Below are 12,802 nucleotides of genomic sequence, written 5' to 3'. Positions count from 1 at the left end.
ATTGGGAACCACTCACCAAACCAAGTCTTCCAAACCTCAACGAACTGAGTTGTCTGTTTTGATATTTGATTAATATGATTTTGAAGGTTTTCAGATGCGCCATGCTGGTTCATTCATGATTTCACTCTGAGTAAGACGAAGTGAGCGTGCATGTGTGTGTGTGTGTGTCAACTCCATAATAGCTGAAGCTCAAGTCTCTGCTCCGCTTCAAAGCTCAACACAACGCCAAGGCCCCTCTGATGGAGCGCGCGCGCGCGTGCCGCCTCCTCTATTTGCGTAGCGAAGGCTCCACCTTTCAAGCGTTGCAGTGACCTCAGCAGCAGTGGGCTGAATTGAGCTGGGTGGGATTTTCAGTCTCGTATTCACGATCTCGTATCCAAGGATCACGATTTAACGGTGTATGTGACGGAGCGAATACGCATTTAGCCGGCTGGCTCTGAACGGTGCAGGGTTTGTGTTCGTGTTTGCGTGCATCTAACGATAGGGATCAAATAAACGAGGAATGTGGGATTTACAGAATGCCCAACAGCGTTGGAAAAAGATTTAAACCCACCAAATACATCCCGGTGTCCACTGCCGCCTCTCTTCTGGTGGGATCCACTACTTTATTCTTCGTCTTCACGTAAGTTTGCGGCGATTTCATTCACTCGCTATTCCGGGAAACGCTGGGAGAGATTGTAACTGTTCACTGGAGTAAGTTTTATGACAGTTAAATGACCACAAGGCCTGCGGTTTGACTAAACATATTGAGCTCTTTCTCTGATTTCTTCATTTTAAACGTTTAGTAAGTTGATGTGTATTAAGTTTGCATTCTGAGGGGTCTTAATGGTAAATGATATTGGTGTTTTCTGATGAGATTTCTTGAAATTAGTTCAGCTGGTTTTCCTGAAATAATTGTGCTATAACATATAAAGTGACCATAAAGTGATTTTGTAAATTGTATCGATGGCCAGGTAGTTGCATTCATCAAGCATTGAGTGTGATAGAGCAGCTTTGATTTACTCCAGCAGTTTGAAGAGTCAACATATGGCTGTTTTGTATCACTTTAACTATTCTCTTTCAGGTTATAGTCCAGAGTACACTGTCTTCCTTTCATCATCTTGCAGGCATAAACCTGCCTGGTCTTTGTGTGTTTTGTAGGAAGAGCATCTTGGAGATTTGTGCTGTCATGATTTTTTTTTATTTTATTATTATTTATCGTGGAATATGTCAGTACATCAGATGACTTTTTTTTGTGTACATTTTTAACACCTTTTTGTTCTTGCTATCTTATTTTGAATAAGTTATGCATTATGACAAATGTTTTTTATTATTATTTAGAAAAAAAATGCAAATACTGTATATAAAGTGCTGCTGCTGTGATGTCAAAAGCGGGAAGCCTTGGGTCCCCTTGAGTTAAACAAGGTCTGCTGTAAATATAAATTGATGTTATGTTTTGTAAATAACATACACCTATACTGAAAATGTGAATTTTGAAAAAGTTATGTTATTTTTTTATGCACAAATGGCCAAGTACCCTCAAGCTTTGTTTACCTGAAATCTTATTTTACTCATTAATTGAAATATTCCATTATAAAAACCCACAGGAAACTCTCAAGGACATCCAAATTAGTCTCCCAGGTTTTGACGTCACAGGTGGATCGCTCTATAGTCTCATAATTAATACAAGGTCGTTAAGCCTAATGCATGATAATTATAAAAGGTTTTGCAAAATACCGTATGTCAACATGCCAGCAGTTTGGTCGTTCGTTCACATGCAAACGCAGCACCAGGTGACTGAAACCGAACGTTTTTGAAAACTCCTGCCAGGATGAAGATTCCCAACACACTCATGGTGTTATCATGTAGACAGTGAAACTGGAGATTTTGAGCATGCACTTACTGGAAACTCTTTCAGGCTTCTAATTGGCCAACTTGGCTTTACAGTTGAGATTATATCGCCACCTGTTGGTATGGCTTGCTCTTGACAGTGCTTCATAATGCTTTTGCGTTCCCTCTTGAGCTTTCACGAGACATCACAGAGACATTTTATCCAATATGGGAACTCCTTCCCTTCCAACCTTTCTGAAGTCTTATTGGTAAATGTCTGGCGAATTGTTCGATTGCAGGCATTGCTTGTCCAAACTGACCGCCATGTTGCTCATGTCCTGTGTGGGGTAAGGACCACTGTCCTTCTCCTGGTGACGGGAGTATCATTTTGCCGCTCTGCCAACCCCAGTGGTCACCCTGTTCCCCGGTTTCCTTCCTCAAAGACTGCTTCCACCCTCCTTCCGATATCACAGAGTTTGTGTCCTTTGGACTTGAGGAGGGAAATGACTCGATGTCAATCTCAGAGGCCGGTCAACCGGACAGCATGGGGTCACCAGAGCTCAAGGAACAGATCATTAAGGGGTTCTGTCGAAGGCTGTCCAGGAGTTGGAGCTTGACTTCTCCAGAGGAGCCTGCAGGAGTAAGCCTGACTCCTGGTATTTCAGGTCCCTGGTGTACACGAGCAGCTGGTGAAATATGGTCTGCACCCCAATCGGTGCATGTCCACTCTGATACACAGGCCATCTTCTCCCAAGTGGATGGGGCAGAGGCCCAACAGTACGTGTGTTCTCCACCTGTCGAGGAGACCGTCGTTGCGCACCTATGTCCTGCAGCAGACATCACCCTCCCCTCAAAGCCGTGCAGGACCACTGCATACCTTGCTTATAAAGTGTATGCATCTGATGGCAAGGCTGCTTCCACGCTGCACCCAATGGCAGTGCTGCAGGTTTTCCAGGTGTAGCTCCTGCAAGCAGCAGAGGCCATTAAGGATCTGTGCATGTCAAGACGCTGATGGCGACTACATGAGCAGCTTAGGCTGTGGGTAAGGCCATGGGTTTTATGGTCATCCTTCAGAGGCACCTATGGCTAAACCTGGCTGATCTCAAGGATGCTGATCGTAAAGTGCTGCTGAATGCTCCTGTGACTTCCTCTGGCCTCTCTGGTGATGCCGTGGAGTCCATTATTGAAAAATTAGCAGAGGCTCAAAAGTGTGCCAAAGCATGCTGTCCTCGTCGACACCTGGCTCTTCCTAACAGAGGGATAACCCCAGGCCATCGACCGTGGCGGTTACTGCTAGGCCTGTCACGATTAGGAAATTTGACTGATGATTAATTGTCTAAAAATAGTCATGGTTATTGCAATTAATTGTCTGTTTTAGGGCTTTGGTGATTATGAAGATTATCATAATTAATTGTAGGTTTTTTATGTCTTTCATTATATAACTTAATTAAATAATTGTTATCTTTTATTCTTTTTCGAGTTATTATTTTGCAGTGTAAGATTACATAGAATATTCCAAATTCTAAGAATAGGCCAATCTAACACCATTGCTATTTTTTTTCTACACCACTACAGAGTATCAATACTGTGGTTGTGGAACTAATGGCCCTTTGTTAAACACAATCCAGTAAATACTCACTTCCTCATTACAGAGAAAAAACTACATTTGAATAAAAAATATATAAGCTATGAAATTAAACTAGCTGACTGTATAATTTAGCAGCAAAAACAATATCTAAAAGTTGGTTCACATTATACAATTTAAATATGTATTCCATTAACTATTTGTATTTTTACAAAATACATTAATGAAAATAAGACATAAATCATGAGAAAACGAGAGGCTTCAAATAATATTTCTGTGTGTAAAACTTTGATGTGAAACGCTTCAAACAGCGCGGCACAAACATCCAGGGTGAAAAAAAGTAGAAAGATTTCAGCACCCATAATTCACTGGGCTTGATCAGACTACTGTATCTGTGAGCGGTGATATAAAAATGTTGAAGTAGTTTTAATGAAAGCCCTGGAGATTGGATGACAAGTTTTACAAATAATCACGGATATCTTGTTTCTTGGACCAGATAATACAAAAATAATACACTATGTTCATTTACTTATACTACCATTGTTAATGTACAAAGCCAGTTGAAGACTGGTAAACCTATGATTTGAAGGATTATTGTTGTTGTTGTTTTGTGTACTGGTTTGGGAGTGTGAGCCTAGAGCAGATGGATGATCTGTGGATTAAGAGCTCAACCCATTGCTGTTTGATATTCTGGATAAATATATTGTTTTGGAAATAGGGGTTGTTCTTTACATGATAAATTTCCTATGCAAATAATCGGAAACAGAATGGTTTTTCAGTTTCCTCTGCTAGCCATTGAGAAGGTGTATCTTTGTCCAGCCTCTGACCTCCAAAACCTCACTGTTATCTGTATATAAAACCGCACTCTCAGAATGGGGTGCGAATCACCAGAGGCCTCACGATAGATATTATCACGATACTTGTGTCACGATACAATATTATTGCGGTTTTAAATATATTGAGATATTGTACGATTAGGATTTATTTAAAACTATCGAATGATGTTATAAAGTGAGTTTGGAGTAAAAACATGCTATTAAATGTGGTGCTTTTCAATAACGCACATGCTTTTTAGATGGAACAGCATTTACTACACCGAGCCGTAGTTCAATGAGATGCTAACATCCGCAAACAGATTTCATAATCAGAGAACGATTTCTTCTATTTGATTATCACCTGATTATTTCATCCGTGATTTTGCGAAGTTTGCATAGCTCTGTGTAGTAAATGCTGCTCCATCTGAAAGCACGCGATGGAGATTTACTACTAATCACCAAACCGGCTTTACTGACAAGATTCGCATGACATCACAAATTAAAAAATAAATTCTTAAATTCGATTTAAACATGGACAGGGCTTTCCTGATAACTTTCCACGATGCCGCCATCTTTATTTAAAAGATTTATTCTTGGCGTCCATGTATCGATAAAGTAATGCTGCAGAAAAAATATCGCGATACTATGCTGTATCGATTTCCCCCCCCCCCAACCCTACACTCAGGTGCAGCACCAAAGCTAATGTCAGTATCTAAAGCACACTTGTTCACTGACTGCTTAGTGCTCACTAGACAACAGTCGGTAGACTTTCAAGGTAACAAAGGCTGTGTGATGACTTTCTCCTGAATGTGAGAAGTGATGGGGGATCTGGGTGTTGTCAGGCATTTAACAAGGTTTTCCCATCACTGCGTTCATGTTGAGGACAGTGAGGAGACATGTGGCATAGTCTTTATCATCTTCGAAGATATCATTTGTTTAAGATGTTTCTTAGTGGCTTTACCACTATCTAAAACATTCATATCATCAGTTTTTGAGATTTAATTTTTCTGACAATATGCAAGCAAAGGGAGCATGTTTAGACCCTACTTTTTCATCAGAGTGAACTGCTCAAGTGTTCCTAAGTAAATGAGAATTAAGAGTCAATCACTTGTAATTGTGACAAGAACTACTGTACTTTGTGAGTCAAAAGATGAATTATGAAGTAGCAGCATTAAAGTCTTCGTTCATTGCTGATGGATCTTTTTTGGAATAGGATTCTGTGATTTTGAGAATCATGTTCATTATTTGAGCTCTGTAATGATTTGCACATTTATTCATCTCGAAATAAAGAAAAATTTCGCCTTTTTAAGGTTTTTTTTCTTTTTGTGGTCTGTGTAGCAGTTTCACAACCAGTGAAAAGACAATATATCAGTGTGCGCTGTCAGATAGTGTCCCCTTTTAATTTGTGTCTAACCTCTTTCCCTTGTTCCCTTAAGGGGGACAGATTGGATTAACAGCGCTCCGTGTGCAGATGTCCTGTGGTCTAGAGTATTTCTAAACATTATGGTCACATAATGGGCTACAGTTGAAATTTAAGGCCATTAATGAAGTGCTCATCTCCATTTATATTTATCCTTGTTCCCTGCTGTGCTTTCTTGTTAATGGGCCTGTAATATTTTTATGCTGTTCTTCTAGATTTCACCATAAGCACTTGTACTCTGTGTAAGTCTGTGCACACAAACATAACTAACTCTTTTTGTGAATTCAGTGTTTTATTGTTCTGATGCAGAGTTTAGAAATGTGAAGGAGGAATTTGATACATTAATTAAAGTGTCTGATAACAAACAGAGACACTGCTTTTGTTTAGCAAACTGTCAGGAAGAGAATAATATTTGGCTGATGAATTGCACATAATTCTGTCGATAATGAATCTGTCAGGCCGGAGACTCAAACAGAGCAGAACAGCGTCATTTATTAGCTTATGCCACGCAGAAACAGCAGCGTGCAGATGGAGCGATAGACGAAACAGAAAGAGCATGAGGAAGGTTTGAACAGTTACTATGCAGCTGAGATTCTTTAAAATATCTTCTTTATTGTTCTGCTTAAAAAAATTAAAGATTTAGGTGAGTAAATGAAGAGAGAAGTGTCAAGACAGACAGATGTGCAAAACATTGTTGCTTTTTTCTTTCTGATTTAACAGAGGAATGGCATTCAAATGTAATCACCAATCAGAAAAACTCCTAAAACTTTCATCGTCAAGTCTCTAATATCTGCAGAATTATTTACGCGCATAACGCAGATATGGATAAGCAATTTTGACTTTGATTTCGATCTAGGTCAACAAATAAGTGCATGCAAGTAAGGTGCACGTAAGTTTCCCTTCATATGCACAGAAAGATGGAGAAAGCTTGACCTCAGATCTGTAACTGTTCATAAAGCTCTGTGAATACAGGCCATAAACTTTAATTATAACCATGAAAAGTTTGTGGATTTGGCTGCAGTCTTTTAAGTCTCGTTCATTTAAAATGATTTGTATTTCTTTTGTTCTCCCTAGAGGAAGCTACACAAGACGAAAGATAAACTCTTGGGTGAAAAGTTTTGTGAGCATCATTATCTGTGTACTGAATGGGGAAAATTGCATGCAATTAAATAAGCAAATATCTACCACTCTTCAGGTGCAAATGAAATGGAAATTACGCAGATAGCTGTACAGTTCTGTATGGCTATTGAAAATACTCTGATTATGAAGTTATTTAGACTTTATATCTGTGTAGGTATTTGTCTAGTTTTAATCTACTGCAAAACAAAAATGAATCATATCCGTTCCTTTCAGAGCCCTGCAAGCTCGCTTAAAACAATGGAGACAGCTATGACTCACTCACCGTATGTGGGACTCACATTAGAATGGATGTGGGAATCTAATTTTGGACGTCATAGCTCATGTATTCTTAGCTAGAGGCTACATGACAGTAATGAGATCAAATCTGTTTCCCCTGGTTAGTTGACATTAAGTAAAGGGGATGCTCATGAAGATTGATCCAAATGATGGTGTTAATTTGGGTATAGGAAGATTGTGCGTAGCTTAAACTAGTGTGTGCACCCTCTGAGAAATACAATTATGCTTTATTATAAGTTATAAGCAATGCATAACCATACATTTCCATTGTAACATTTTGACACCTGCAGCTGTTGGCTCTCAGTCGAGAGATGAATGATAGTTGAATGTGTGCACAGGCTTTTTCGCGTTCCTGTGGATTGAATTTGGAGATGTTTTTAAAACCATGCTCACCAAGCATGCATTTATTTGATAAACATTTAGCAAAACCACTGAAGTTGTGAAATATTATTGCACTATTATTACAATAACTGTTTTCTGATTTAGTTTAGTTGAATTATTTTTCTAAGTAGGCTGCCAATTGCAAACTGTTGATTCTGTATGCGTGGTTAAACTGTTGGACCTGTTTTTATTGATTGCTGATGCAACCCTTAGACGATCTATCAGCAGTGTACTATAATTCACAGAAACATGATCTGTCCATTGATGCATTGATGATCCCGGGTTTAGATAATGCAGATGGATCAGCTGCTGTCTGTGAGCCATCCTCTTGAGCTTTTCGTTGTACACAAATATATGAGCCAAGAATGCAGCGACTGACCTCAGATTCAAGTTTTCCATTGAGACATGTAACAATTTTACAAAACACTAGCATCCAATGTAGCAATGCTGCAAATTAATGAAGAAGTGCCCATTTAGTTATTGATTTAAAGGAATAATTTACCCCAGAATTAAAATATGCTGAAAATGTTTCAAGATGTAGATGAGTTTGTTTCCTCATCAGAACAGATTTGAAGAAAATTAGCAATACATCACTTGCTCACCATCGGATACTGTGCAGTGAATGGGTGCCGCCAGAATGAGATAAAAACATCACAACAATCCAGACTCCAGTTCATCAGTTAACATCTTGTCAAGTGAAATGCTGCGTGTATTTATGAAGAAATTACCATCTCATCTAAAAATCCACCATTTTGGACTGCTTGGTAAATGTTTGACGCTTGTGAATATTTCTGTTCAGTTTTCACTGGAGAAAAAAAAGCAAGCTTATGGATAGAGGGCCTCTATTATAACTGGAAACAACATTTTAAAGTTAAAATTGTCTTTATGGATTTATTACAAAACACGAAGCATTAGATTTGATGGATTATTGTGATGCTTTCATCAGCTATTTGGACTCTCATTCTGACGGCACCCATTCAGATCCATTGCTGAGCGAGTGATGTAATGCTACATTTCTCTAGATTTGCCGAGCTGAAGATACAAACTCATTTACGGTTCATTTACTCAATAACAAATATGACATTTTCTTATTTGTGTGAACCGTTAACTCTATTGGTTAAAAATTTAAAGTGTAGGCTTGCTTCTACTTTATTTATTAATATTTTGAGAAGCTGTAGCCACAGGCTGAAAACTAATTCAGAGAGTCAAGTTGAAAAACAAAACTGAAGCTTTTTCTTGCAGAAAAACTTGATTTGTGCAACTGTAAACTCAAGTGCCTGAGAATGTAGAGCCGAAAAGAGGTTTGTGTCCACATGGCTCTCCATGAAGTATGACAAATCAGCGGATCCTACTATCATTGCACACCTAGTACTCCTCTAAAAGAATTTTGTTTGGATGCTTTCCTCATCGAAAGAAGATTTTCTGACACTGTTTCCCCTGAGAACAGCAGCAGGGTGTTGACATCTGCAACATGCCACGGCAGAAGAGACAACAGATGAAGCCGCCACACATGTTTTATTATTGCACGCTGTAAAGGAGCTTGAACTTTTCACTGTTTCTGCATTCCCACTGTAAAATAAACCAGCAGGATATTTATTAGGGTTAGATCAAGTCAATTGTTAAGATTGCAAACTGCTCTCAAGCTGAGACGGCACAGGTCATTCAAGGTCATACCTGTTTGTAGCGAATTTATCAGTTTTGAATTTTCATGAACTGTATTTACAACAAAGCTTCATTTCACGACAGATAACTGGATTTTCAGTTAGTGAGTCAGATGATGATTCAGGGTCATTTGTCAGACTGAATCAAACCAGGAACTAATTTGAAAAAACTTCTTAAAAAGTAATTTCTAAACCGGTCTTAGAGCCCCAAATGTTTAATTTATTGGGATGCTTCAACTATTACAATTGATACATAATGCATATTACTTATATTCTTGATGCACGATTAATCTGAAATAGATCAGCGAGTCTTCATTATAACTACCAGATAGCAATATTCAAGAATAGCAGTTCTTAGGTTTTTTCTGAACATTTACTTAATGTTTTCATAAATCCAGACCCACAATGTGACATAATTATCCTGGTATGATAGTGAACACTACATATGCAGAGAGTATTTCTCTGTGTTGTTGTGTGGATAATTTGAAGGTACCAAAACATATTTTTAGGACATCTAAGGCAAGTAACTCCCCAGATTGTTTGCTTTCTCGTGGTAGCGTTCCCTCTCATTAAAAGATGGAGAATCCCCGCTGTACACACTTCTGAGACTCGTAATGAACTTAATCATCCTGCTGGGCTTTGCCTCATCTGCCCCAGCAGATAGGTCTGTTTTTGGCCAGTGCTTTCCATTCATTCATCAGTGTAAATGAATTTCATGTGGTGCAGGCTTTTACATTCAGAACCTAGACACTTCACTCAAATGAAACCAGGTGATTGCCCTGTTATTAAACACACAAGATGGTCCTGACCCCACGCGAGAGCTAAAAATACAGTCTTTCTGCCGCGCCACTATTGGCTTTCGTAATCATAGCCTGCCTGGACATCTTCCCTGAAGCTCAGAGGCTGCCTGTGCAGACCGGCTGGGGTAACTGGAGCTCTGTGTGTGTGTGTGTGTGTTACCGCCGAGGTGAAAAGGGCAGCAATGGAGCAGGAGAAAAAGAGCAAGATGGCTGGCAGGGAGGGAGCTGAGTGAGTAGGGCTACTCCTTTTTCTCCATCCCCCTTTCCAACCATTCATCTGCCTTCTGGCTGGAAACATGTGGAACACATTTAACCACCTCAGCTGCGCCCACCCGAGCTGTCTCCACCCTCCTTTCTCTCCCTCTTTTCCACCCATTCTGAACGCTCTTCCTTTATACTGTTTCACTGCGTTTGCAGTTGTGCGTTCTTGTGTTTGATTCAAAAAAGCAGTATGTCATAGTTTTGGTTCTCTGCTGTATTTCAGAGCACTAATGAATCTGAAAAAGAATTGAAAACTCGCAATTTAAGTACTTTCTCACTCTGTTTAAGATGGGGAAAACGGTCTCATAAAGTCTTTTCAGTCGAAGCCTTCTGTTATGAACCCAGAAGATGAAGTATCCACGTGGAGACTGTCACTTCAGAGAGAAGGCGCTGTCAATCAAACTGTTGAAAGCATCTGAGATGTGCTACTGGTCTCTGGTGCTTTGATGTAGGAGATGTAAAGGCCAGCGATGGGTTTGTTATTTTATTTATATACAATATGTTATATCTGTAGTGGACCACCATGGATTTTTTTTCATTGGTTGAAATGGGCAGATTAAATATTTGAAGCTAAACAGGCCTATATTTATTTAAAAAAATTGCTGAAGTATTTCATTTTCTATTCAGTCACTTCTGTTAATTTGCCAAGTGAAGGACTGTAGTTTCAAAGTAACCAAATTATTGGCATTATTATTGAATAATATTTGCATGTAAATGTAATGGAAATGGTAAAAGGAAAGATATACAACAGTCTCATGCTGATCAAAGCTGCATTTATTTGATCAAACAGATCTTACAGACATCATTATAACATGCTGATTTAATGCTCTAGAAAGAAAATCACATGTGACCCTGGAGCACAACAGCAGTCTCAAGTCACTGGGGTATATTTTTAGCAAAAGCCAAAAAAAAAAAAAACAATAAAAAAACACTGTATTGGTCAATATTATCGTATCAATATTTTGTAAATTAAAAACCATAAATATAGAAAAACTTTAACTTAAAAATTTACATTTTTGATTAGTAATATGCATTGCTAAGAAATTAATTTGGACAACTTTAAAGGTGATTTTCTCCATATTTAGATTTTTTTGCACCCTCAGATTCCAGATTTTCAAATAGTTGTATCTCAGACAAATATTGTCCTCCGAACAAACCATACATCAATGGAAAGCAGTCTTAGACTCAGTTTTGAAAAATTGACACTTAAGACACATATTATTATCAATGTTGAAAACAGTTCATATTTTTAGTAGATGTAAAAACTATAGAATAAAAAGTTCAAATCGAATTAATTTGAAATAGATTTTTTTAGCAATCTAGAAAAATGTGCAGTCAGTCTTGGCAGAATAAAAAAATGTTACTGACTAGTTTTGTAAGTCATCAAAAATATAAGCATGTAGTTACTAAAAAGAAATATGCATGCATGTAGTAAACAGATGCTGTAATAATGAGTTGGTGTTTATGCAATGCTAAGAAATGAGTTCAGTTCTTGGTTTGGTGCATAAAGTATAATCATGCATAATAAATTGAACTGAATTTGAATTTCATCATCGGTGCGAGAAGAGTCTTGTTTGAAGGAAAAAAATGTTTCAGGTTTAATCTGTGTGTCTGTGATGGAGGCCAAGAGGGCATGATATACATATATATAAATATGCTTTCTGATCTGCTCATCTATATTCATCACCTTACAGGGTTATGTGATTTTCAATCAAGCCAGTTTGAAGCAAAAGAAAAAAAAGAAAACACAAAAGCCTCAAAATGAGAAGTGACCCCAGAGGCCTTTGAGTGCTGCCGCAGTCTTCTGACAGGATGAAATCACCAATGCAAATCCATTCAATTTGACTGTAAAATTCAGAAAGGCTCCCGCAATTATAGCTTTATCCTGACCGAGGGTGTTCTCATTGCCACTGTGAGTCAGAGTTTGGTATTTTTCTTTCACGACAGATCGAACAGCACTTGAACGTAGTCAGAAGATGTGAAACTCCTTTATTTGCATGCTGCCTCAGTCATTTTTTTAGTGCTTTCATTAAATGCTAATATTATAAAGTATGGTGGCTGCCATATTTAGTTTCATAGAGTAACGTTGTTGCTTGAATAGGAACACAAATACTACATTAAAACAGCAGATTTATCCACCTTCAGTTCTTTTATTTGCACTGATGATGTTATTTTTGGGATTCTGCAGATCCAGATTCTTCTAGAAGTCTAGGGAGACATCTCAAGGTCTGGGAACATTTACCAATTTTTAGTGAACTTGGTTGGGAAAATACAGGTTGGAGTCCAGATTTGTTGTAAAAGACTTGTGTTTTTAGGAGATTGTCTCTGCTTTCACAGTAAGCCCGGTCTGGGTTGTATAGGTGGAAGAGACCAGATAGAAGAAGAATCTTGTCTTATCTGTGCTGGCTTGTTTGTTTTCCTCTCCTCTGGGACATCATTGTTGGAGAGGATGGCTGGAAGATATATATTTTCTTCTTCTTTTAGATCTTCACTGTTGCCTTTTGTTTCTTGCCATCTCCTGCAGTTTTAAACAGCCTGTTGGGACATGTCTTTTACTCAGTTTCATTCTCAAGATCACGCGTGTTCATTTATGTTCCAGTATTCTGGCCAAAATAAGCTGAAGAAAGTATTTTTTGTGGCTGACATCCATGATC

General features: G+C 38.4%; 1 protein-coding gene across 1 annotated transcript in view; it reads left to right on the top strand.

The window, feature by feature from the left end:
- The first annotated feature begins 249 nt into the window (after window positions 1–249).
- The window catches only part of LOC113048985 (probable palmitoyltransferase ZDHHC8), a 49,489-nt gene continuing 36,936 nt past the window's right edge, over window positions 250–12,802 (top strand). The window contains exon 1 of the mRNA XM_026210984.1: window positions 250–622. Within this exon, the coding sequence (XP_026066769.1) occupies window positions 519–622 (104 nt within the window). The 5' untranslated portion in view covers window positions 250–518. The remainder of the gene's footprint in view (window positions 623–12,802) is intronic.

Source organism: Carassius auratus, chromosome 30, assembly GCF_003368295.1.
Source record: "Carassius auratus strain Wakin chromosome 30, ASM336829v1, whole genome shotgun sequence".
Lineage (NCBI taxonomy): Eukaryota > Metazoa > Chordata > Actinopteri > Cypriniformes > Cyprinidae > Carassius > Carassius auratus.
Note: the sequence above shows the minus strand (reverse complement) of the source record. Positions and strands in the feature narration are given on the sequence as shown.